General features: G+C 35.5%; 1 protein-coding gene across 1 annotated transcript in view; it reads right to left on the bottom strand.

Moving 5' to 3' along the window:
- Positions 1-27,416, bottom strand: part of CASK (calcium/calmodulin-dependent serine protein kinase (MAGUK family)) — a gene marked incomplete at its 5' end in the record, with an annotated part of 61,188 nt that overhangs the window by 21,422 nt on the left and 12,350 nt on the right. Inside the window, 8 exons of the mRNA XM_008945504.1 lie at positions 1,903-1,938; positions 3,306-3,374; positions 9,254-9,322; positions 11,180-11,265; positions 14,919-14,997; positions 15,500-15,688; positions 21,758-21,838; positions 23,154-23,231. Of these exons, the coding sequence (XP_008943752.1) occupies positions 1,903-1,938; positions 3,306-3,374; positions 9,254-9,322; positions 11,180-11,265; positions 14,919-14,997; positions 15,500-15,688; positions 21,758-21,838; positions 23,154-23,231 (687 nt within the window). The remainder of the gene's footprint in view (positions 1-1,902; positions 1,939-3,305; positions 3,375-9,253; positions 9,323-11,179; positions 11,266-14,918; positions 14,998-15,499; positions 15,689-21,757; positions 21,839-23,153; positions 23,232-27,416) is intronic.

The following is a 27,416-nucleotide window of genomic DNA, read 5'->3' as shown; positions in this document are numbered from 1 at the left end:
GACAGTCATGTATATTCCGCTGCTGATCTTATGAAAAATTGACTAGATTATTTTTCATATGTACATTGCAAAGTTGATAGCCTTAATTCAAACCGTTACAAACACTTTTCAAATTTGTTCAAATTCTGCTCCAAAAATAGCTGTAACTATGCAGTGTTAGCACTACTTATGGCACTTAAAAGTTCATTTCTGTAGTAATCCAATCTCCAACATAGCATATGAATAAACTAACTTAAAATGGCTTATCACTACTATCTTGTACCTGGTGCATTTTTATCTCTTTACAGTGATAACATCAGATGATAAAGTGAATACAGAAGTTAACTTTTAATACACTAAATCTGACCCTTGTTGTGCTGTCCATTGGGTGTTTTGAGTTTAGACAAGCAATCCAACCTCTTTTAATCACCTGAAAAATACAGTACTTTGAAACCAACTATTGTTTTTAGTAATTTGCTTTCTATAAAGGAATCATTATTGAACCAACCCCTTATTTCTCCTCAACTTTATCTAATATATTTTTGCCATCTAAAAACTTCCTTATTTTTGAACTACCTGCTTAATTTGAGCCATTATCCATTGATTCACTGAGCCATTCATTGGCAGTTCAGGGAACATGGCAATGTCTCTGTTATTGAGGCCCTTACTGTCTCCAAGAACGACAAGGTACTAGAAAAATACACTGGTTCAACAGGAAAAAAAGTCTAGAAAAAAGGCAGGTAGCTATAAATGGTGTGAGTACGAGGAACACCATTGTTCTGATACTGCCTTGAAAAAAGTCTCTTCTCCTGGGAAAAATACCTTATGATATGCAAATGAAAGCCTAACACAACAGCTTGGAAGGTATTTCATGGAGCCTCTCCAGGATTACATTCAGGCAGCCGGAAACTTCATAAGACAACAGAAAGTTGAAAGATCTATATAGCCTATATGCTTTAAAAATGGGAAACAAATTGAGAGCAATCCATTCTTGTAATAGATATTCCAGCCAACTTAACTGGACAGTAGTATGAGAAGATTTTAAAAGACAGATCGTGGAGTTAATTGATACTTTTGAATGGAATTCCAAGAATTGGTATTAAAACCCTTGGCAGAGAAATAGGTTGAGTACATGGTTAAAGATGCAGGTAGACTCTGGAAGGGCTATATATAAATGGGACAGATACTGAAGACGAATCACAAATCACTTGATGGTATATCTTGATTTGGAGACAGAAGCGGAAAAAAAAATCAATTGCAAAGGGAATCATAGGGAATCCGCTGCATAGCCCTCAAGGGCTTTCTTGGAATTCTCTGGAGAGGAAAGATCTTGCTTTGCTCCATGATAACATGTATTACCATTAGGTCCAGGTAACAAAGTTAGGGGAGGTTACTGAGTCCGAGCCTTGGGATTAAAAATTTAAGGGACTATCTTTAGACTTAACCCTTAACAGAAACTGTTTTCAATTTTTTTTTAAGAGTTTTGTTAATGTTAATAACTATAGACAAACTAAAGCTTTAGAATCTTGGTCAGTACAAGTTTTTAGAGTAGACTATTAAACATTTGCCCTACTAGTCTCCATTTCAGCTAAAATACCAATTTGAGCTTTCCTTTAAAAAGAAAACCTGCAAAAGTCACTGCACAACAGTAAGTCTATTAATGCATTCTGAATTAAAACAACATATCCAGTTAAATTTACAATGACTTTGTAATTCTCACACATACAGACACATGAAAAAAATGCTATCTTGAATTAGCCACAAACAAATGAGTTAAAAAGAAAAATGAAAAAAAATAGAACAGATTTTCCAAGCTTAAATGTTTTAGTCCAGCACATACAGAATATGAGAGGGAAAAAGATAAGCAGGGATGTTCACTAGCATCTAAGGTAACAAAAATTCCCGTGGAGGATATCTATTCACCTGTCGTCCTTTTGGTTGTGTTGTCGATGGCAAGTCCTGCAGAATAAAGTCAACCCAGGAGAAGAAATTTTCATTTCACTTTTTAAGATTACACAACACCATTTGTTAGTGATTCATACTACATTACAGTAAAATGGTAAGTCAGATAAAAGTATAAAGCATTGACCCATGTTTAGAAAAAGTTTTTTTCTTAAAGAAAAATCAAACCCAGGCTGTTTAGCAGCAAGCTGAAGAAAGCAGGTAAAAAGTTTAAGCAGATAGAGAATGTGCTTTTTAATAAATAATTCAGCATCTTCAACACAAAAGCACCAACAAGTGAAAGAGGCTTTTTCTGTGAATGCCTTTTCACTTCATACTTAGTCTTTTTTTAAAAAAAGAAGGATGGCTATTAAAAATATATATATAAAAATATTTAAAATGTATAATGTGATTTATTGTGCTGAGGGATAAGATTATAGCCATTCATCATGTTAAAAATTCAATTCAATTCACAAAAAATTCTTACTTTTTTTTCCCACACAATTATTTTTTATTTCACAAAAAATAATAAGCACTTTATCTTGTGGCAAATAATTTCTAAGTTGTTATTCTTTTAATAGTTGAAGGAGTAGTTACTCAGTTTGTGTTATTTTTTTTTTTCTTTTTTTTTTAGCTAATCCCATGATCTCATCATATTGACAGCACTCTTACTGAAGTAACTTGCACGTACAGTTACGACATTGGTCCAAACAATGACAAATGATAAACAAACACAAATTTTAACATTAATATAATTCAGAAAAACAGGAGGTCAACAGCACTTTTCTACCTGAATACATAGGAAACAGAAGTACTTTGTGTTAAAGATGTGATGATAATAGCTTGGTTTGGAGTGCAGTTTAAAGCCACTTCCTTTTGCTTTTCATACCCAGGCAAGGCTCATATTTCACACAGTATGTGCACGTACCACAACAGCAGAGGGCACACCAATTCGTTAACTCAGATAGCGGAAACCAGTACACGCTCCAGAGGGCTCTCAGAACACAAAAATAAAAGAGTCTAAAATGTCCTGAAATACCAACTGCACGGCTGTTCTTTCTTCAGGCACTGCTTCCAAAGTTCAGGATGGAAATGAAGCTTCCACTTTAAACCTTTGCTTAATTTTGAGGAAACTGCTAACAATGACTTAAGGATGACTGAAGTGTCACAAATATTAACATTTAATCCGCTATATGGCTTTTAATGAGAAGAATATGTTGGAAAAAATCCCTTAGAAAACAAAAATAGGGAGTTACATATGTAACAACCTTGGTTCTACCAGCACGACAAAATTTTCCACTGACCACACAGTAAGTATAACAGTAATGGCAGATGAGCACCAACAAAACTTTCACACTTTTTCTGTGTGGAACTGGAAATCTTACCGAAACAGAATTGTTAGTGCTGCTATGACCATTAGCTGGGGACTGTCTGGATGTAGAGGGGGAATCTCTCTGAAATAAGACACAAGGTTCATTAACAACACAACACTCTCACAGGAACACAGATATATTTAAAAGAACAGTTACATCCACAGCCTTATAACCATTTGCTTAGCTGCTTCATCTGTGAAAGTTTCCACATCACGAACTCCATAAATCTGAAAAGTTTTTCCATAGTTTTTTGGGTTTTACATCTTGATGTATCCTAGGTAATAGCTATTTTCATACTGCCTTAGCAATCAAACAGCTTTTTAATTTCTCTTAAATATCATGTCTGTGACAATGCTAAAGGGATTTAACAATTGCTAAAGGCACCAGTAGTCATACTGGTATCTTTGTCAAAGGTTTAACTTTAAAATTATATGCTGAATAGTATTCTGAATAGAATCAGGCACATATCCCATTTTAAATATGCTTCTAAATCATTTTTTTCAGCTATGTGATGGAGGTCAGTGTTGACCAGTTTCTACTCTGTAAGACACATCTCTCTACATGTGTCTCGAAGTGCCTCAAAGACACTGAAGCTAATACCCGAGAAGAAAATTAGATATTCTTCTCTCCCTCCTCATCCATTTTAACAGCACGCTGAGTTTTGTGGCCTCCAACATTCTTATGGGCTTAAGAGCATGGAAATATATAATTTTTAAAAAGTTGCCTCTTTTGATTTAGACTACCAGTGTGGTCCTACACTTCAGCGAGGAGAGAACAGACACAGAGTGCATCCTTGGAAAAAGGGATACAGAAAAGATAACAGGAATTTCTGACAGGGTTTTGCAAAGGCAAGGAAGTCACTTCTAGAGCAATCTTTTTCACATGCCATTTTGATTGTACAGTACTTAATTCTGTAAGATCAGATAATTGCACAATCTCTTCAGGAAGTCATTCACTCATACATTGTGAAAAAAAATTTCCTTAACTCCAAAGGGAATTTTGGAACTAGTTTAGGAATGTCTGGTAATTTTGCACAATGTCAAGGACAGCAGAAAAAAAGGGCTAAAACAGTTCTCAAAGAAAACAAAGTTATCTCTTTCACATTTTATCAATACAAGTGCCTTTGTGAACAAATTAAAAAACAGAATAGGAGCTAAACTGTTCATGCAATATTAATCAGGTAAAGATCCTCTACTAATATGCTCAAACTCACACTAATTATGTGAGTGCTCATGACTATTTCAAAGCATCAAGAAAAGTTAAAATGACAGGCTTTGCTTTATTCCTCTTGCTGCCTGTATGCTTGAGGTACAAACTCATGTATAACTTCTGCACTTTTTTGTAGACTCATTAGATATGTTTTCACAGAAAGTTCACTATGCAGCTATCTAAATGCTTGCTTTGATTTTAACACAGCTGAAGACAGATCTGACAATATTACGGTTGTAAAATCATTGTGGTTCAAAGTACGTAGGTCTGTATGCTTCTGCTACACGCATAAGAAAAAAATGCTCATTTGGCTCCCACAACTATTTGCAAAATGTAACTGACTGAGAGAAATCTGCTCCAATTCTATTTATAAAATCACTCCAGGATAACAAGTTTAACATGCTCAAATGAGACCAAATAAACTATTCATTACTGGGAAACAAAAAAACAAACCTGAAATAAGAAAACCCTAAAGGAAATGTTATTTTTTTTTTTTTTTGTTTGTTTGTTGTACGGAATTATCAGCATCACCTTTACCAAATAGCAGCTAGGAGGAACTTTTTTTCCAAAAAAGCAGTGACTTCCATCTATTACAAAGAGTTTTTCTGCTTGATCTGTAATTCTATCTCTGCCATTTTATCACTTTCAATAAGAGGTGAAAAATTAATTTTAGCCTTTTTTTTTTTTTGTTCTTTTTTTTAAACTTTATCCTCCACCCCCCCAACCCAGTTTGTTACAATCTGCTGGTCAGTGATGGTTTAGCACGGGAAAGCTTTGGAAAGTAAAGCAAGCACCCAAGTCATTTGAGGAAAAAGAAGTTTACAGTAACTAAAACAACGCCACTATTTCTGGGCTCTGTTGAAACCTGCTCCCTTTGTAGGAAGTTTTCTTGGTTTGGAATGTTTTGATTTGTATTCTTCCAACAAATCTCAACAGAAGACAGCACATTACTCGAAGTAAATCTTCATCATAACATACTGAAGAAAACAGACATTTTCAGTGCTGCTGGTGATTTCAGTACTAACTGCAAGAAATCAAACTGTTAAGCTAGTCAAGAGGTGTATGCTCAATTTTCAAATAATTAGGCAATTCATTCACAATTTCAAAGGTGTTTCAAAAGGTCATAATTTCCTAGGGACCTTGGCTTACAAAAAACATCAGATTCAAAAGTAAAGAGAAAAATTGTATTATGCACAGTCTAATGAGACAAACCGAAGAATAGAGAGATCCTTGTAGAATGCTAGGACTGCTTAGCACTTCAGCTTTGTTTGTGAGTTTCCCCAGTAAATCAGAAAAAGCTCCAGTTCTCCTGAGGATAACAGCAGTAAAATGCTTGGATGATTCAAATGATTCTGAGTAGTGTAAAAGTATTGTTATCATACTTCAGTATAACTTGACTATATTGACTTCCCAACCTTGTCTAGCCTCAGGCCAAATAACAAAAGAGCAGTTTTTTGGATCCTTGCTCTTCAGCTGAAGCATCACAGATGAAGCCTTAGAGAAAACAATCAATTATTTCCAAATGACAGCAAACCTAGTTTTCTGTGGATTGCTCGCTCTTAGGTGTGGATTATGAATGATAAATCAATGCATCTGAGATGCAATCCTATAGCAGAAGTCAGTTATGTCTACTAGGTATGACCTGATCAAATTAGCTACTGACAAGAACAGCTAGATTAATGACACTATTGCCAAACACACCAAAAAAAAAAAAAAGAAAAAAAGAAGAAAAACCCCTGAAAATACATTTCAATTTCAGGCTTGTTCAAGGTACTTTTCTGATAGTATTTTTAATACAAATATAAAAAGTGCTTAAGACTATAAAAAGTCATAGTTTGAGCACTAATGGAGACATTCCAAGACTAAAGGAATAAAAAATCCATGGTGACTACCATCAGATTTTTAAAATCTCATATACCTAAACGCTTTTCTTTTTAATGAAACAACTTCAGTGTTTCACAAACACAATATGAAAATAAAGGATGTGTATAAGGATTTTTTTTTTTTTTAGAAAAAAAAAAAGTACTTCCCTTATCATTCTCACATAACTGACACTATAAAGTTACTTGGGATGTTTTGTCACGACAGAGTAAGAGCACACATGTAGCTAGAGCAAAAGGCTCAAATGTATAAACAGTGCATGCAGTCATAAGCCATAAGAAGAATGTGTTGCAATCATTACTTAAGTTCATATTTATCTGAGTAAATTTCCTGGATATCTGAAGCAGAAAACACAACATCCTGTGTTATTTCGATATCTGAAGTAACTCATTTGAGTAACATTTACCAAAACAGTGAATAAACAGGTGATCAGCTGATCAAATTTTTATACAAAGTGATTTGTAAGTATTAGGTTTTCAAGCAAAGCCTACTCTGCAAAATAGAAAGCCTGATAACTGAATGGAAGGTATGGGTGCAGCAAAAGTGACAAATCCCTAAAAAACTTGAAGTTATTATAGTCGTGAGGTTTTTTAAACTAATGACACTGGAGTACCATTACATGCTATAGGGACAAGACCTCCCTAAATATGCAAAAGTGGCTTAATATTTAGAAAACACCACAATACTTCTCCTAAATGCCTACAAAAGAAGAAAAATATGGCAAGTGAAATGCAAATCTCAGTTACTAAAAAAATAATATCCCGTGCACCATCTCACCTTTGTATATAAAGGTGTACAGACAAATTCTACATAAAAGGCAGATCACCTCTGACTCTAGTAATATTTAGCTTTTCTTATTTAAGATTAACAAGATGTTCTGCAATCCAATGACGTGATCATGGCAGAAGCCCCCCCCAAATCTCAGTTCTTGATTTTGTTTTCTACTTCTCTTCTGGTAAAACTATACTTCGTGAACACTTTTCCATGACTGAAGGGAGGAGGGGAACCAAACAGAAATTTATACTGAAATACTGCCAAAAATATACCTTAACTAGTGGAGATCCATTATGTCTGAATTTATCCTTCTAGAAAGCATGAAAAGTAAGCTTTCTGTCTTAGCAATGACATTCAGCATTTATTTTCAGTCTTTACCAATGGTTAAGAATTTGATTCATCATCTGAATCACAATCCTGAAAAATTCTGTGAAAAAAGTTTTCTCTGTACCAAAGGAGTGGTGATGCTTTAATAGGATCATATAAAAATGCTGGCTTTTTGCTTACACTTTTAACAGTTGAAAATCTATCCAAAGTCATAGAGTGGCTGAGCAGGTGGAATGGACTCAGCCACCTCTGATTAAATGAATGCTAAATGCCACAAAGTGTGATAATCAGACATGTGACATGCTCTTTTTTTTTTTTCCCCTTTGTCTTTGTGGGAAAAAAAAACATTACTAGTTTTACTGTTTTTTCCAAAGGAAGATAAGAGTCTGTTTTCCTCTTTTCTGTGAAATAAATAGCCACGAAGAACCTAAAGACACAAAGCTAAGGAAAAAAGATGACCTGCTACTACTAAAACGACACCTAATTGTATTAATTTAAAGTTGTATGCTGAATTACTTTTTCCAAATCATCATCCTCCCAGCAGGTCTATAGTTTCACCGGTTTCTCTATTTTAATATTGGAAGTGAGATATACTTTTATTATTACTGCTATTCACGGCACAGAAGTGAATGCATAAATTTGTCAGCACACTCTAGATTTTCTGTTTGAGTTTCATTTTAAAGCCTTTTCATTTCATGAGGGATGTTTGCTTTCATGTTTGTACCTACTAAGAAAATCGGCCTCATAAGCGTGAATTTGTCACACCTTCTACCTCTAAAACCTTTTAGTTCTTGTTGATTCCTATTAGAACTACAGAAGGCAACCAAAACCCAGAAATTTCTTTCTTGCAAACAGATTGTTCTGACAATCACAATAGCAGTTTCTGTGTGTTCTAGCATCTGCTGAGACACAAAAACAATCAGGGTGAAATCACAGCTTTAATTAAGATAAGGAATTTGACTTCATCAGGGATTGTGATTTCACTCTCATAATTTTAATTTGGGAACTGTTTGTGCAGTTAAGCATGTGGCACAGAAAGATTGGCATCGTCTACATAGTGCATATGCCATCTGTATGCTTAAATTGGAACAGTATCTCTGAAGTAGCCACTTTCTAGAATTTCTAATCCCCTTCAGTTGCAATCTGGAACATAACTTTGTGAGCAGAAGGGAATTAAATGTTACTGTGCAAAAACCTTAACACCAAGTTTCTAGTTCAACAAGAACTAACTCTTAATCTGTTTTTCCTCTGTAATGACAAATATCATTTTTTCATGGAAACATAATATTAAGCCACATGTAACAGTTACAGACAACCATCACAAATTTACCTTAACAGGGTTATACAGAAACAGATTATTCAAATAACCCTTAACAGCCCAAAGAAGTAAAATAATATTTAAAGCCTAAGAAACGGAGGATTGTTCCTCAGCTTAGGAGCTTTAATAGAATTTCTGGGGAATGAGTTTAAATTGTAGATTTTTAAAGGGGCTTCCTAAGTGCATGAATAGAGAATCCCGTTTCCTTTTTTTTTTTTTTTTTTTAATAGGCTGTAAAGAGTTAGTTAAGGTGCTGATGAGATGAATATGAAGGTAGGGCTGAGTAGGCAAGTGGGACCTACTCGTGTTCCGTTATCTTTGTTGTAAAATTGGTGTGCGTGGTCTAACAGGACAGGCAGAAACAATTTCCCAGAAAGCAGTAACATTCAGCCATCAGCAGGCAGTTAGTTACAGGATTGGAAGAAATGGGAAGGTTCATTAAATTCATTACCTCACAGGATGAAGACTGCGTGCGATAACTTGGCACAATCTTAAAGGTAATACTTCCACGCATTTCCCTCTGCAAAAAGAGAAGCAATTCTCTAAAGACTATGACACTAAAGACCTCCAAAATCTTCAAATCACTAATGCTGGAAAGGCAAGAATCATAGTTCGAGAGCAGCAGTATGTTTTCCTAAAGTAAATCTTCAGAAAATCTAAAATGCTATGGCTAATTTGTAATTTCTCTTAGAAAAAGAACATTTAAACCGTCTCTCATTAATCTAAAAGACAAACATACATTATTAGTTTGTTAGCTTGAGCAGTTTTTGAATGCCTAGAACCTACAGGGATATTTTAGGGTGAGAGATGGAGAGATGTGTACGTTTCTTCCATTTCAATCTTTTCTTTGTAGCTACATTCTTGTGATCCACAGAATCTTTGCTACTCAAGTGACATTATCTTCCCTTTTATCATACATGTTAAACAGAAAAAGCATATTCAGTTTCTGGAAAGCTGCACATTACTGTAATAAGGGTAGAAATGTAAGAAACAGTCTTTCATCAAAATGGAACATAGGGTCTACTAGTTTGCATTTACTATAGTATAAGAATATTCACAAGAAGTAGTAACTGCAGAATATCAGCAGATTGCAGAAATATATTTGCTCGGCCATATTTTGTTCAATGCCAGTTTGAATATACATGCCACTACAAGGCTGACAGCTGCAGGACTCAATCTGGGCAGAAAGGTAAGCACATCAATTCAAGTCACCTTGGAATTCTTCCTCTTTCTCTCTTTGGCTGGCTTACTGTGAGCCAAAAAGAAGCTATTTGCCTGGACTCACTGAAGCTTGTCTATATGGTTCTGGACACAGCAACAGAAGTAGTGATATCATCCAAGAGCCCATGGTTAGGGTTGCACACAGAAAAATTTAGAAGTGTTATGGAATAGCATACTGACTCTACTAGCAAGACCCAGGATGGAGTTTTCCTGCCAAAAGCAATACTGACTGAGTTCAAAATACCATTTTTTCCCTTTGTAACATCAATAACCATGAGCCACAATAATTATAAATTGAAAGAAGGGATGCTCCAGCTACATATAAGGAACACATTTTTCACTATGGTAATTAAGTATTGGAACAGGTTGTCCAAAGGGGGACCTGTTCTGTCAAGATCTCTGTCCTGGCATATTTCCACGGCTTAACCAGACAAAGCCCTGAACAACCTGGTCTGCACTCAACGTTGACCCTGCTTTGTGCAGGAGATGGAACTGGAGACCTCCTTAGGTTACCTCCAACCAGAATGGTTCTATGATTTTGTTTCTTTGTGTAGTAATTATATCAATAGTCAAGAAACGTTTCTCTCACAGTACACTCAGTGACTACACTAGGTGTAGACTGAAGATTTAAAATAAGGGCATGACCCTTATAGACTAACTTGGGATGAGTAATAGTAGGAAAGCAATATTTTTTCTGTTATGTCCACTAGAGACAAATTCCTGGACTTCAACAAAGGAAACTCGGACATTAGAAAAAAACTTTCAAAAATATAGAAAAGTTATACACTAAAGTCAACTGCCTGGAGAGTTTGGAGAACCTCTATTACTCAAGTTCTTTTAAGAGCAGGTCAGACATGTATCTGTCAGGAATGTTTGGATGTCAGTATCTCTTATGTGGGACTAGATGGAACAAATAAAATGACACCTGGAGGTACCTTCTACCACTCCTGATTGAAAAAAAGCCACTACTCAGAAACAGGGGAGAGCCTGTAGAAGGCTTTAACAACTGAACACATGAATACTTTCTGTTACATGCACATGTAGGCTACCATGAAGAGAAGAAAAAGGAGAAGTCACAATGCAATTACAGAAAAGTTCTGTGAAAATAAGACAGGCACTTTTATAAAAGAACATGGGAAAGATTTCAGGCACTTACAAGCATTTTTTGTAGTTGTTCTACAGTTTGATTTGCCACACTGATTCCATTTATTTCTCGGATTTCATCCCCTACGTGTAGCGTACCTGCAGAGTTAACAAAACACACAATCACCTCAAATATGTTTTTACAATCAAGACAGTTATAAGACAGTACTAATACTCATACAAAGGCATAAATATGAAACAATGCTAAAAGAACGTTTTGAGCTAGATTCAGAAAAGGAATTTGGTAGCTATGTGTTAGCTACCAAAGATAATGAAAATGTCTTTCGTGGAGTGTTTTTCATTTGTCTGATTTTGATTTGGCATAGTTACAGTATGTGTTTTCTGTATGTACACTTGACTTCAGCCTGAATGTAAATGATTGGTGTGACTACCTACAATGTCACATGAAGAAACAAATATAAACTTAGCTTAGGCAAGTCATAAACTGACCTGCTGAGGCTGGGATGGAAATGGCATTGTACAACATGGCTCTAAGACACTATGAAAGCTCAAAAGGGAGGAGGCACCAAGTGAATTAATTACCTCTAGAATCAGAAGCAACATAGGAAGCTCTTTTTGGATGAGAACTTCTTACTTGAGTGGCTCAAGCCCACCTAATTCTCTAGCAGTTCTCAAAAAAACCTTCCATGCTTTATTATTAGCCAGAAGATGCTTTTCATATGTAATAACATATATTTCTTTCTGCTGTAAAATTTCAATAATTTGTGCAAGTATCCTTTCCTAAATACTGTACCTAGTATAACCGCTGAATCAAAACCAATTAATCTTACTTGGAAAACTAGCAACTGGCAAACATTTCCTAAACTAAAACGTATCTATGGAAGAGTACCTGAAAAAAGTGAATCAACTAGAATGCTCAAAAATCCCTAAAATTCTTTTCCTCACCTGAAATAGTAATTTTTTTTTCCCAAAGAATACCATGCAAGCAAAGCTTTCAGCTGGACAAACCTAAGAAAATCAAACTGGGTGGCTGCAAAACACAAGTACAGCCTGAATCCAGGAGAAGAATCCTGAAAAGCTCTGTTGGTAGGATTCTCTTTGGGCTTTCTTCTGTGAAATAGAAGCTCACTTGGCAGTGATACAAAAGAGAGCCCAAAGTTTATAAAAATCTTTCAATACTCTCAAGAGTAAGTCTTTCAGTCACATTAAATACTCCAGAGAATTCTACAGGAGCTGATCTGCTGATAGTGAAATTATAAAACACGACTCATCACAATTCTTCTTCCACTCTTTGGTGGAGAAATTATCACAATTAAAAGTTTATTGAATGTGAATGTAACAGTCCTGCATCTGAATTTCAAATTAATCTAGTTCACATCTAGAATATTAATGACCAAATCTCTAGTGAAACACTTTGAAAGTTGTTTTGGCAGACTTTCTCAGGAAGTCAATACCCAATTCTTAAAAATATATTTGAAAAAAGGAAGTGGCCCTGTCCTGACTGCGTCATGCCAAAATTAAATTCTGTTCAAAGTGAATGTAATTTTTATTAAACAATAATATTGAATAAGAAAGAGCATATGCTTGGAATAACATAAATATTCTTTGGCATTATTAAAAATATAAATATGACGGAATTAAATATTAGAATGAGAATCAGACTCAATAACCTGGTATCAAACAATCTCAATAGTGCATTTAAAGAAGATCCCCTCTTCTGAAGCATTTCTCATTTCTGTTACTCAGACAGAAGTGAGTATTGTTCTGTTCATGCCTGGAATGGAGCAGCATACATTAAAATTTGGAATAAAGCATGGACATTAGGCAGTAGACAGTAATTCTTTTTAGAGGGGCGTATGCACTGATAAACCATAGGAAGACATTTTCAGTCTGAAGGAAAAGGCTTTTATTGTTTGCAGGAACCTTTTACTCTTTATAAATATTCTTGTTAGGAAAGAGTATTCTTGACATCTTTGAACAGAGTCTTTCATACCATCTGTAGCTCCCATAAAACCTATGCTTAATCACCCAATTTTAGTTGCTTTTGGTTCCTTTTCTAATGACAGCACAGTGTTTACTTAGAACTTCAGCTATTCATGACTTATAGATGTAAAACAAATCTCTAATAACAAAGAATGAAAGTATTTCTGGAGTAAATGATTTCCTTCCTTGTCTTTGCAAGCCATAGTGAAGACAGTTTCAGGAAGTGTGTGCTCTTGCTCTGCACAGACGTACAAGAAATCCTACCCTATTAGGAAGAAGACAGAACAAATTCTTGGGAGTCCCTATTCAGAAACAGGTTTTGTATTCAAAATAAAATTCCGTAGTATGGGAAGTGGAAGGCTGTGAACATAAAATCACACACAGTCATCACATACATTTTGTTAGAACTGAATAAAACTTACTGGGGTATTAGTGTTTTAAAAATCAGTGTGAGTTATATGGTAAGTAATTTCAAGAACATAGCATAGACAATGGACAACTGCCGTTTTTCTGGTAAGGTTAAATGGGCAGCCAGTAAGTCCTCTGTCTTTTTTGGAAGTCTTTTAAAATGCTGTATTGGGACCTCTTCTTAAATGCAGCTTAAGAATGAATTCACATTTAAACACATATGCCCCAAAAGCAGTCAGCAGCAAAAAATCCCCTGGGTGAAATGCTGGGGTTTGAGCCCCGAATTAAGGTTGACATATGGGTGATTCCCACAGCCCTTCATAAAGAGGTGGTGAGTTTGCCTTATAGCTTCCCCCCAGGGTGCGGCCGGCCCTGCAGGGAGAGCCATAAGGGAAATGAGCCCCAGGGGTCCCGCACTGAGTTGACAAAGGTCAGGTGTCTGCTTGGGGATAAAAGCTGGGACCACTGGCAGGGAGTCAGGAGTGTCTGTCTGTGGAGTGCACTCCACAGAGCTTCCTGGTTCAGGGCAGACCTCCTGACTCTCCCTGGAGCTGGGCCTAGGTCCATTTAGACCTTTGTGAACACGGGCTGATCAGGTGAGAGTCGCCATATGGGAACCTTTCTTGTATATGTTTAACTTTGTGATCTGGCTGTTTCCCTTGCCAGCTATGGGAAACCTTGGTTCTCTGTTCATACCACCTGTTGTGGGTCGAATCATGTGTTTTGTGGGAGCGGTGGGGATGACGTCAATTATGTACGAGCTGGTTGACCTGTTTGTACCCCCGACGGTCATTCATGTCATGACGTTTTTGCTTACAATACAGTCTATGTATTGGTTTCTCTTACTGCTGGTTATGTCATTCTTGTTGGGCCTAGTCATTGGCAGAACAATGGGTCAAGATATTGAGAGCTGCTGAGAACACAGGCTATATGCATAACCCCTGAAAATAACATTTATTGTATGAGTAGCCTGAACAGAATCCACAGGTAAAAAGTGAATGGACAACTGAGCTAAGTTAAGGCACAGACACAAAGATGAAAGCCAAGACCTATGACATATAAACCTGAGGCACATACAGAATAGGTTAAATTTCCTGAATCTTTAGAAATAAAAGAAACTGTATAAATAAAAAGAAAATAACAGAGTTTTAATGAGCTTAGTTGGACTTTTTTACCCAGTTTTAACAGGTTTTTAAAGTTTATTACACCCATTATGGAACACAGTCATGTGGAACAATACTTGTTGCAGAAGTCTGCAAGAGGAAGGTAACAAAGGCAGTTAACAGGACTCCATCCAGACACAGAGGCACACTACTATGAAATAGCAGCAACCAAACTGAGGTTTAAAAAATTATCTACCTAACTGTTTGAAGACAGAACCACTCATGATACATGATTACCTTGCCGGTGAATCATTCCTCCGTGCATAATTCTTGCCACAATGCAATGGTTCAGTTCATTCATTTTTAAAGTGATTCCCTAGAAACAGAAAAGTTTCTACTTTTAAAATAAAACATTAAGCAGTGTGATTCTTGAGCGGTTAAAGAACAGTCATTTTTCCCAAAAGCCTGAAGGCAGGTTACACATTTTAAGGTGAAAACAAAAACTTTGCGACTCACTTAAGTACAAGCAATAACAGATACTATTTATAAGTGAAGACGCAATACTTTAATAAATAAGCATATAAGATTCTGTTTTGTTAAAAATGCACTTTAGTATTGAAGTATATAGTGCCCAGTTTGGTTTAAAGAGTGACCTTCCTATTACTGCTCCAAGGCTGTTTTTAAACAAAACCATCTCTAGTGGCACAGCAGGAGTATGACTGCAGATAGCATTTTAAGCTAAGGGTATACAGAGGAGGATAAGTATCTACAATCGCTGCTCAACATTATTTCAAGGTGTAGAAACTGTCATTACAATCATCATAATACTGGTCTTTACCAGTAGAGAGTCTAGAAAAATATGGAGATTCCTTCCATACCATTGGTTCATCTGTGTTCTTCTGGAACTGTACCAGTCGAACTCGTGTCACATTCTCCATATCCATGTCACCGTTGGCGCTTTCTGGAGAGTCTCCGTTTAAGTATGGAGACGTGGGAGGAGGTGTAACTCTCAGAGCTTCATCACTGTAAACTTCATGTGCCACTACATCATGAGTTTGAAGTAAGGCCTAGAGGAGATTACAGCAAGAAAATATCAGACCTCCATCATCTCTGATACCACCCATTCATTACTTATAAGTATTTTTCAAGCTTTTCAAAAATTAAAGGAAATCCAAGATATTTGATCCTAATTTTTTGTATAGGAACTTTTACCTTAAAGGAGTCCAAGATAAACTTCAGCAGACTGCAAATACATACACACATACATAGCCTTTAAATCTCCATGAGGAAAACACATTTTCTACTGTAGATACCTCAATAAGAATGATGCTGCTTCCTTCTCCCCCTTCTTTTTGACACCTGCAAGGTGTCAGAATTAAGCCATCTTTACTTATGTGCCCAGACACAGAATTAGGAAGCTACCTTTCTGAGCAAACTATTCTATAATAATTATCCTAGTAAAATGGACAGGTACTCAGATCCTGTCCATGTGGTATTTCATTCTGATAAAGACAGACTGTGGATTGGTGTTAACTGCAATAACACAATACTGGTTTTTATTGTTTACTAGCACAATCAATTCCATATTCTCCCCTCCCTCCAGAGCACAAACCCAGCACAATTACACTTAGTTCAAAATGCCTGACAAAAATTGCAATCTAAACCAACAAACTGCTCAAATGCTACTTCATTAGTTTTATCCTGTCTTTTTTTAAGCAAAGATGGTACAACACAATTGATTAAATGTATTTAAATGTTTTTGATGAGAAGAACTGTGTAAGATCTCTAAACTAGGCCAAAGACATGAAGGCCTGTATGACTGTAAAAAGTGTAACATAGGATTAAGAGTTGGACAAAGTGTAAACATTTATCCAACAGTACTAGGCTTTTTCATGGTATGACATTCCACTGTTCTCCAGGAAATCTTTAAGAGCTCCATATCACATCCCTTTCACATTTGCATTCAGCCCTTTATAATGAGTATATTGTAGCCAGCTTGCTTCTGTCCAAAAATGAAATAAAATTTATATGTGAACACGCTAGTTCAACTCCTATACTAACTCATCAAGAACCAGAGATAGATCATAGAATCAAAGAACGTTTTGAGTTGGAAGGGACCTTAAAAAGCATTTGGTTCCTAATGCCCTGCCATGGGCAGGGACACCTCCCACTAGACCAGGTTGCTCAAAGCCCCATCCAGCCTGGTCTTGGACAAATCCAATGATGGACCATCCACAACTTCCTTGTGCAAGCTGTTCCAGCATTTCACCACCCTCATAGTGAAGAATTTCTTCCTTACATCTAACCTATATATATAATTTTCCAGGCTGAACCCATCACCCATCATCCTATCACCACAAGCTGTTGTAGTAGTCCCTCCCTAGATTTATTGTAGGCCCCTTTCAGATATTAAAAAAGGCACTATAAGGTCTCCCTGTAGCCTTGTCTTCTCCAGGCTGAACAACCCTAACTTTCTCAGTCTGTCTTAGTAGAAGAGGTGTTCCAGCCCACTAATCATCTTAATAGCTGTCCTCTGGACTTGCTCCAATAGATCCATATCATTCTTGTGTTGGGAGCTCCAGAGCCGGACACAGTACTGCAGGCGGGGTCTCATGAGAGAGGAGCAGACAGGGAGATCCTGCCTCTATACCCAAATGGATGGGTTTCTCAGATGAGGATTGATAAATCAAGCCTGGTTCTGCAATATCTCTACAATAGTAGAGATACTGCAAACCACTGGTAGTTAGGTCAATCTGTATTATGGTCAGTATCTTGTTAATTTTCATTTAATACCCATAGCTCTTAACTTGCAAACCTCAACGATCTTGCAAGGCTTGAGATGGACCATCTAGAATTCATTTTGGCAGAGAAATCTGACTCTGCAATTCCTTAGTCTTCAATTAAAATATTTAAGTAAAACTTAAAATGAAAAAAAATTTATAAAAACCCATTCCTAAAAGATGTATTTCTGAAGTGGAATCCAAGGCAGAAATGGGATTTTTATGGTCTCTATAAAATCCTAAATTTGTTCCCAAGGTAGCACTCCTAAAGCGTGCCATGTTATAAAAGATAATTCATAAACAGTTTAACTTCCCTTTCCTCAAACAGGTTTCAACCTATAGTGGGAATTCAACACTATAACGATGGACTGGAATTCCCTAAACTAGCAATTTCTGCTGGAATGTCTGCCCACATTCCCTCCTGTTTTTCCAGTCTTTTGAGTCCACATACACAAATACTATTTTTAAATACTAACCCATATCTCTGTTTTATGATATCCCATATTTTCTGGTTTTCATCTTATTTTGTCAGTCACTAAGCTCCAACTTGCAACAATTCCTCTGCATTACTCTGTACTGCTGAAGCAACATTTTATATCTGAGATTTGGACTGGACCATATATATAAGTTAAAGCACTTTAATTACATAAATTCTTAAACTGATTTATTTAATTGGGCGTAAACATATGTGTGAATACCCCTATATAGGTTTATGGAGTTAGTTTAATTATCATTCTGGTATCTGAAAACTGTGCAGTTGTCCCAGGTGCCCCAGTGCCTTAGCTCTGGCTGTTAAAAACCCACCTTGTCTAAAAGTGAGCGTGGTCTTGGCTTTGGGTGCAAGCACTCTACAACAGAGTAGGGTGCTCCTCTGTGCTTCCTTCAGCTCAATCTACTCAAAGGCTACTTACTCAACTTCACATACCTCCCTGTGTCTATTATACTTTCCATGTTTTAATATTACATTTCCTATGTAATTCAAGGACTTACATTTGTTTCATACCAAGTAAGTGCCTTGCTTTATACTATATTTTCAGCAATAATATACTCCTCCTAGGAGTTTGAAATAAAATCATTTGAACATTTTTACAGGTTCACAATTATGCTAGATGACCTCTGAATGTGTTAAACAAGAATTAACACAAACTCAGAAACAGCAAATATTAAAGTACAGCAAACTCAATTTACATACTGAAAACACTTAGTATAAAGACTGCTGTTGGACTTAAAGATGCCTGTTTTCATGCATTTCTGTTAATTTTTATACTTCTGATTTTTTCCCGTTTTTTTGCTTTCTTGATAATTCTGCTGAAAATAAGTTTAGTGAGACCAACTGCTTTCTACTGTATGGTGGGATCATTATCTGCAAAGAACAGCATAGGAAGGCATATAATGATGGATAAAAATTCAATATATAATCAAGTAAAATTATTCTAGCAAACATTTCAATTGCTGCCACATATTAAACATATATAATAGAACTGTTTACAGTTAAAAATGGCACATTTGAAAAACTACTCAGATTTAACAGAACAATAACTTCTTGAAATATGTACATGAATGAAGTGTTTGATAATCTTTTAAGGAATTCTTAAGCTAATTATCTGCTGAAAGACCTTTATGCAAAATTTGCATACATTTCTTTAAATGAAAATGTTAAGCATGTACAGCTTAAATTAATAATTTATTTCTGTACCCACAAGGCACACAAGGTAAACCAACACAAAACTTTGAAGATCTCAGTGCTGATAAAAGTACTTGCAAACGTATACTTTATTAGCTTTGGTCCCATAAAGGCCTCTGCATAGTCAACCACAAACACGGTGTTTAAGTAAATGAGACAGACTATACTCCATTGTCTTCCAATTACGAGTACACGTTAGACAACAATATAAGTAATAGTAGAATACTGTGATCACACCAGTGGTAACACACCTGTATGTATAATCCTACTTACTACACCTTATTGCTTCAGCCTCTGTGCATCAGGGTGCAGCAACTTACTAACTAGAGTATTGTTCTATACCATGCTTGGAAGACATATGGAGTGTAGGCTGACAGTATTGTTTCATACAATTATTTCATTTCCCAATAGGAACTATGTTAAGGGCTTTGGCTCTGAAGGAAAGTTTGGCAGAATGTCACAAACATAAGAATAATTTTGCAAGGCCTATAACCTTATAAAAGGTGTATCTAGGAGTGAGAATGAAGGGATAGGATGGGATTGACTCTGACATCTGGGGACTCTCTAGTATCTGCACCCTAAAGGTATGGTTCCACAGCAACATATGTTGATTTAACTGCTGCTTTGCATGTTTGTGCCATTCCTCACTAACCCAAACTGTGTGTTTCTGTTCCCTTGCTCGTTCTGCCTCTGGCAGTATTCCAGTTGACCCTCATTCTTTTTACCACATGGATCATTGTTTTGTGGGAGTAGTTTTCAACTAGTTTAGCACAGCACAATACCAAAGTTCAGTGTCAGATAAATGATGGAGCAACTGCAAGGCAGAGAATGAAACATGGAGAGAAGGGATAGGACACCATCAGCTAGCAATCTGTCTTGGGATGCCACAGACTAACTTAATGAAATTGTGCCTCATCAAAAGTACTTGTTATGGAACTCCAGCTTATTTCTTATTAAAAAATACTTTTTACAGGATTACACTGGAAGAATTCTAACAGATGGTTTTAAATTTATAAGGATATCATGTGGAAATAGAGTTACCTATAAAAGGTGATCTCCCACTCACTTTTCCTGTCACTTGATTTGATTAATGAAATTTTTAAATGCCATGATCATTTTTATTGATGCCTACTCAGAAAATAATTTACACTTAAAAAATGCTCTTTCTCCACAGTGCCTAAAGTTTTTGCAATACTGTGTGGTAATTACGTAAAAAAAGATAAATCAAATGAACCTGTCAGACTACAAATAAAGAAGTTGAGTACCAGTACAGAGCGCTGTTCTTGAGGGTTTTTTTCCTTGTTTTATTTAATCTTTCCTACAATATGACTGAGTACTATTCCACTTCATTTTATGTTCCGTTTCGATCAAATACTCCTGTTAAATGGCGAACCAGATTTGTTACATACTACAGGACAGGTATCATCTCCAGGCAATGACTGGTCAGGGTGCTGCTGAGCACAAGCCACCACCTGCATTAGTGATTAGTACAATGAAAAAGGAATGAATTAACAGGTTAGTGAGAACCTGACGTACACACTGAAAGCATTGCAGGATTTTTCACTTCTGAATAGCTTCCATCTTCTCCTGTGGACTGAATGACTGTCAGCTGCTGGATTACACTGGCTTCTGGAATACATCTTTGAGTATAACTTTATCTGAAAGGAATCTAGTTTGCATGCTCTGAGACCCTTATGTGATACAAGCCAAAGCACTGTAAGGGGACAATCAGGAGATTCACTTAAAAACACACACTCCTGATCTGATTTAAAGTACTAAAATAAATGTACCCAAAGCTACAGTGGCCATCAAAAGAACACACTGGGACATGCAGCTATCCAGATTTCATCTTATACCTGAATATGAGGTTGGTGAGCAGGTTCAGCTCACTCTTGCCTGGAAATTACGTTTATCCTTCAGACTTACAGTAATTCAGCTTTCAGGTGAGCAAATTCCACAAAGCCCCCTGCATATAATTCTTGTGTTAGGGAAAGTCAAATTCATGATTTTAAACTGTCAATAGTGTATAGCAGATTTAAGCAAACACTTCACTTCTGAACTTGGGAACTTCATCCACAGTATAAATGAAAGAAATCCTTTAAGTAGTTTCAAAAGACTGGACTTCAGTAACTTGAAACAAGTTACTAAGCAGTCACATCCCTGAACTTAGGACAATCATTGCTCACAAATCAGTTTGTGTAATACACACAGTAGGAGCTGATATATAACAATTTCACTGGACTGTACAAGCTACTGATTTATTGTAAAATAATGTTGCATAAACACTTATTTTGCAATGAATTGACACAACTTTATTTTAAAAAGACCTTGGGAAAAAAGGAAAAGGAGGATCCCAGGTCTACTTATGGACATCCAAAGGGATTCATCCTTCTGTGTGCAACAGTGCTCCGCCAAAACCAGTAAAACTGCTCCATAATTGGATTTCTCCAAATTGCTGACAGTTTTCAGCACAGTTATAGGGACCAACAGCAGCAGTAATAGCAACTATTTTGCCAGACCAGCAGATAATACTTATTAATAGGTGTATTGTATTGTATGCAGTTTCATCACTTGCAGATTTTAGGGAGAACTTATTGAACTTAAGTTTTCTAATATAAAGAATATTGGAAAAAAAAAAACCAAACAACAAACAAAGAGTAGCATTTGCTTACCATGAAATGAGGTTGTGTTAAAATACGCTTTAGCTCCTTTGCATCATTGTTCTCTGGGTAACATGAAATTTCTTCCAATACCTGCAAAATATACAGGAGAAATGCTCATAGTAACTTTCTTTTAAATAGAGCTATTAAACAAATAAATGAAAACCCTCCCTCAGTGGTCAGTCAGAATACCGCCAAATGATCATACAAAATAATATTTTTGACAGGAGAGGATTTAGGAGAATGTGCCCCCCTGCAAGAGAATAAAATACCTCATTTCAGTTTTACTTCTGAGAGAGATTAAAGCATAAATATGAAGGAAACAGTTACTCATTTTCAGTTGATGGTATTCCTCCAACAGCTAAATACATGGAGCCAGAAATGAAGTGCTAATAAATGACACACTTCAGTACCACCAACTGCTGCTTTCTCAATTTATTAGAACAACTGGTTTAAGAGCAGAATTAAAAATACTCAAAAAACTTTCTCTCCACAAATTAAGTTGTGAAAGAAATGAAGTGTAGGTAGTCTATCTGCTACCCACCTCCAAGCTACAGATTTTATAAAATCTGAGCCATACTTCAGCCTCTCACTAGGGGAAGGAGGAATGAGTAAAAAGGCTTTAACTTATTTGCCTGCAATCTGATACTTGCACCTTTATTTCCACAACTAACTGGACAATTAAAGCAGACTATTTTGTTTCTGGAAGCACCTCCCAGGATTAATTGCCAGAAAATTTTGCAAAACAGGACTTTAGAGTTTCGATCTATGTGACTTCAGTTATTACATAGCATTTTAAAGTCTTCCTGTTCATTCTATTTTAATAGGACTACAAACACTGTTTTCCTATGGCATTACCTGTATTTAGTTTTACTGATAAGATATAATACTTTTTTTTTTTACTACTTGCAAAATAAAATACTATTTGTCAGGTATAAAAATTAAGAACATCTGTATCTATTTATCTTTGGTATTAACAAGCCACCTTCATTGCATTTCTAGGTCTGCTCTTCTTACAGCTACCTGTGATAATTTTTTTCAATTTAAAAACCTGATACCTAGCAATATATTTTTTTCCTGACATAAGTCACATGAAATTTCTGCTGCAGGTAAATAAACTGAGCATGAAAGATATTGTGTTTACCCAACAGAAGTATTCCTTTTAATACTCCTATTGTTGCAGCAAAGGTTAAATAATGAAACTTTTATATATATATAAAATCCTCACAGACATAATGGAATTCTGCAAGTTGATGCAACTTGTTATGTAACTTAAGTAAGCAGTGGTAGAATTCCAGAAATAATTCAGATTATGAGCCAGAATACATATTGGTATCTTAATAAAGAATACAATATTTCACTTTAAATACAAGCTTTCGAAGTAAAAAATATATTGTAAAGCACTTACCTCTTTGGCTCTCTGTACAGCATCACTTGGAGGATTCCTGATTTGTGGTGAAGATTTTGTGTTTATTTTGTCATAAAGCTGAAATAACAAAAATACAAACTACTGAAATCATATACTACTTCATATAAATGACGAGCGCTAACTATAGTCTGCTTATGTTACCACGATTAACATGATTGTTAAACTGCAAGACCCACAGATGTTTTGTATACAAAATCTAGCAGCTTAGCATTTTGGCTTTTAATTTTTAAACATTTCCTGATTTGAACAGTCCCATAGATTCGGAGTTCATAGGATGACATGGGAAAGTTCAGGAGGTTAAGGGATTCTGCAAACCTCCCATGCTTTTTCCACAGATTTACAGAAACCATGTTCTTCTACCAGAAGTGATCCTACCAATCTTGAATAAATGCTGTAAATCATACATTATCCTATAAAATCAAATTAATCTGTAAATCCCACTTTTCTCAATAAATCAAATAATGAAACATTCCAAACAGTAACTTAAATAAACCTCAGAATATGGGAAAATGCTCTTGAAGATTGAAAGCTACAAAAGCTGAAGTCTTTGGAGAAGAGAAAAACAAACCTTTTCAAGAAAGTGCTCACAAAAAAGACTACGCTTATTTTACTAGAATTTTATAATGGATAGAAGAATGACAATGTACTTAAATAGGAAATTGTAAATCTTCCAAGTTAATTATTAAAAAACCCCCACCTTCTAAAAAACCCTTAACCATGTGATACACAATACAAGAAAGATCTATCTTCAGTTTCAAATTAGAGATCGATACTGCAGGCTCCATTTCATATAAACCTAAAAGATTGTGCATGTTTTAAAGGCATAAATTTACACTTAAAAATAAACAGGCACTCTAAGAAGTACTATTTTCAAATAAAAAACTTTTGGCTTACATTTCAAACAAGATATCTTTATATGGTTATGCCTGTAATTATGCTAGACTACTTTGAAACAGAAACCAGAAAAAGATACAAATAACTATTTCTAGGATATTAGAAAAGTTTTTATCACAGCAAGAGTGGTGAAACACTGTAACAAGTTTCCCAGTGATGTTACTTAATCTCTCAACTTTGGAACTATGCAAAATGCAACTGAAATTCAAAATAGTGCATGTGAACAAACATTCAAAATATACAAGAGATCCTAACACCTTCAGTAAATCCTAACATTGTCAAGGAGACTTGATATGAACCTCCCACACAGGCTTCTCAGCAAGGAGTTCCCAGGAGGTTCCTCTGAGAAGCTCACAGATCTACTCTTTGACTGAGGACAGCCTTGGATGTTTGAAAAAGCAGATCTTGTCAAGTTACTCGAGTGCCCTCTTCTCTTTCTCAATGTGAAATACATTCAGTTTTAGAAAATGTGTTCCTTAACAATCTAATGCACATGCTGAACATTCCAAGTCCATATGCAAATAAATACAAAAAGAGAAAAAAATGTCACCTCCAAAAAATCTTGCCTGCAGGACAGTCATACCACTCTTTTGGGTAAAGAAATGCAGAAAAGTCAAGCTAAATCAGTTTCCTCCACATCCAGCTTCACCTTGTGCTGCCAAAACACAGCTATCTACACTCAGCAAGTTAAGCGGCCTTAAGCACTGTTTAAGTTTTTAAAATAAAAGCTTTCTGCTAGCTTATAATTCAGGAGATATTTCAGGTGTGTACACAATTATTTGTTTTCACTTTTTCTTAAATAAGTAAACAAAATCCTTAAAAAAGCCTCAAAAGCCTCAAACACTGGATTCTGAGTAAAGCACAGTAGAAACTGTTAAGAATGCATACCAAATATGAATATAGTTTTTTAAGAGTCACACACACATATCCTGTTTTAAGATGAATTACAGAAAAATTAGCATGAAAATATTTGTTAGTAGTTTCTAGCAACTGTTTAAAAACTAAGTTGCTGATGTTGCTGGCTTCACTCAAGTCCCTGTTATCGTGATCCAAAACAAGTAGCAGTTTACAGAAACAATTTTTTTTTCTCACTATTATGGGATAGTTATCTTCTGAGACTAAGAAGACAGCAGAAAGGAAAGTAGGAAGCAAAGTGCCTCTAAGAATGTTTAGAAAAAAATCAAGGCAAAGTTCAGACTAAACAAGGGTACGTTTGTTTTTCCATAGTGCCTTCATTCTGAGACATGGCACTTAAATTTCATCTTCCAGGACTTCTACTTACTGAGATTTGCTTTCAAGGCACCAAACCACTAGAAGGGACTCTGACAGTACTTAAAAGAAAAAACCATTTGCATCAAGGCTTAAAGCCTTGAAAAGATGCATTTTTTGGTAACTTCACTAGTACAAGCAGATCTCTCCTAAAGAATCTTCATGGTTACTCTATGTCCAAAGCTCACTACTGTGAAAGACACTCATTCAAGGGGCTAATGGAGACATGCAAACAGCCTACATGGCATTGCATTTCTACCAGAGTATAACATATTTTTTTGAAGTTCTGTCCAATCTTAAGTCTAAAATCCAAGAAGCAAAATAAAGCCACTACAAATCCGAAAAGAAACTTTAAGCTTTCCAACTTGAAATGCATTTTTAAAAGGTAAATTCCTATTTAAAACCTGGTATGCTGATTTAAGAAAAAAAAAAAAGAATTACATTTTAAATTTATTTAACTGAGTTACCATTACTTTAACCTCTCCATGCAAGGGAACAGATATTTTTGAAATTATTTACTCCAATTCAAGTGAGTTCATGGAGTTTTTATCTTACAAGGGGACCAGGCTACACAATTAAAATTCTTTCCCCTAGCCACATATTCTATAAACAACAGATTAAGCTTTAAAATTTCAGTGTAAACATTTATATTGTAATTTGCTGGAAAATTATATCCGTATCAATAAAATTGGTGTTTTAGGAATTATCCTAAAGGGAGACAATAGCAGTAGTGAAAGATTTATTTTTGTATGTGAAGTTATCAATGGTCAATGAAGAGTTCCATATGAGAAAATCCTAATGATGTTAAAAAAAAGGCAGTTTGTCAATTCTTGTGCAATATTTTTTTAAGCACATTGTAGATATTCAGCTAATTGTTACTAATTCAGTGCTCCAAAATACTTTTAAAACAGGCACTGATGGTGGCTTTCATCATATGGAAGATATTTTTGTCTTTTTATAGATTGGCTGCAAGTTATTTGTATAATAATTGTGGTTCCAGAAATGATGGTGAACACTGTCTTGACCTAAAACTGCTTTTAATCCCTTTTTAACAACAAAACAGCTGTACTTATTATTGACATCTGATGTTAGGAACAGAAAAATTTCCTAGCGGAGAGAATCAGTATTGTTACTGAACTGTCTTAGTGTCTATTTTCATTTCTCATCTGGAAACAACCTTTTGGTCAGACCGTGCAAATTCTCTCTGATATAATGCATTACAACACTAAATTATGCCACAGAGTAGTGGCACAAATTACAATACAAAACTCAAATGCAATTATTACACACTGAGGACAATAAAATGACAAGATTCTTTTTAAATCTAGAAATACATACACAGCAATACCTCATGAACCATTTACCTTATTCAGGTTCACATGTCATAATGTCTAATGTATACTTAGAAGAAATTAAAATAATATTATGCACAAAATTGTATCAGATGTATTATTTCTACATTGACTGTTTATGTAGTCAAAGCAAAAATAAGAACTTAAAACTAAGATAGGTATCTTTAAAAATGTATGAAGTAAGAATAAGTAAACCCAGAAACAATGGAAGTATTAGTATCTTTTGGTACTTGCTTTATCTTTTAATTTCTTCAGTATACCATTTCAACAATGCTTTCACAGAATTTTTGTGGACACTGTCTAAACTAACTGTTTCACAATACATTTCAAATATTTTTGCACTTAAACAATAGCTGCAGCAGAAGCAATTTAGAAGAAGGAATTTACAGCTCCATAATTTGTCCCAGAAAGCATCTGACTTTAGAGGTTTCATTTAGACACATTAAGAAAATTTGTTCCCTTGCACGTAAGAATCCAACACACCTTTATACGAATGTTTTATAAAATATTTAAGAAAACTCTGAATGAAACCTGTTTGCACACATCATAGATCAAAATGAACATTAATGACAACTACAGTCAGGCTTTCTATACTCCTGAGGCACAGAACACATTACTGTGTGCAATTAGCTACATGACTTTAATCACAGAACGCAGCCTGTCCTTCAGGGACCATACCAAAGGTGGTTTCGTGTGAAAAAGAGTGAACTGGTTCATTTTTCACTAT

This window comes from Merops nubicus, unplaced genomic scaffold, assembly GCF_000691845.1.
Source record: "Merops nubicus isolate BGI_N331 unplaced genomic scaffold, ASM69184v1 scaffold3558, whole genome shotgun sequence".
Lineage (NCBI taxonomy): Eukaryota > Metazoa > Chordata > Aves > Coraciiformes > Meropidae > Merops > Merops nubicus.
Note: the sequence above shows the minus strand (reverse complement) of the source record. Positions and strands in the feature narration are given on the sequence as shown.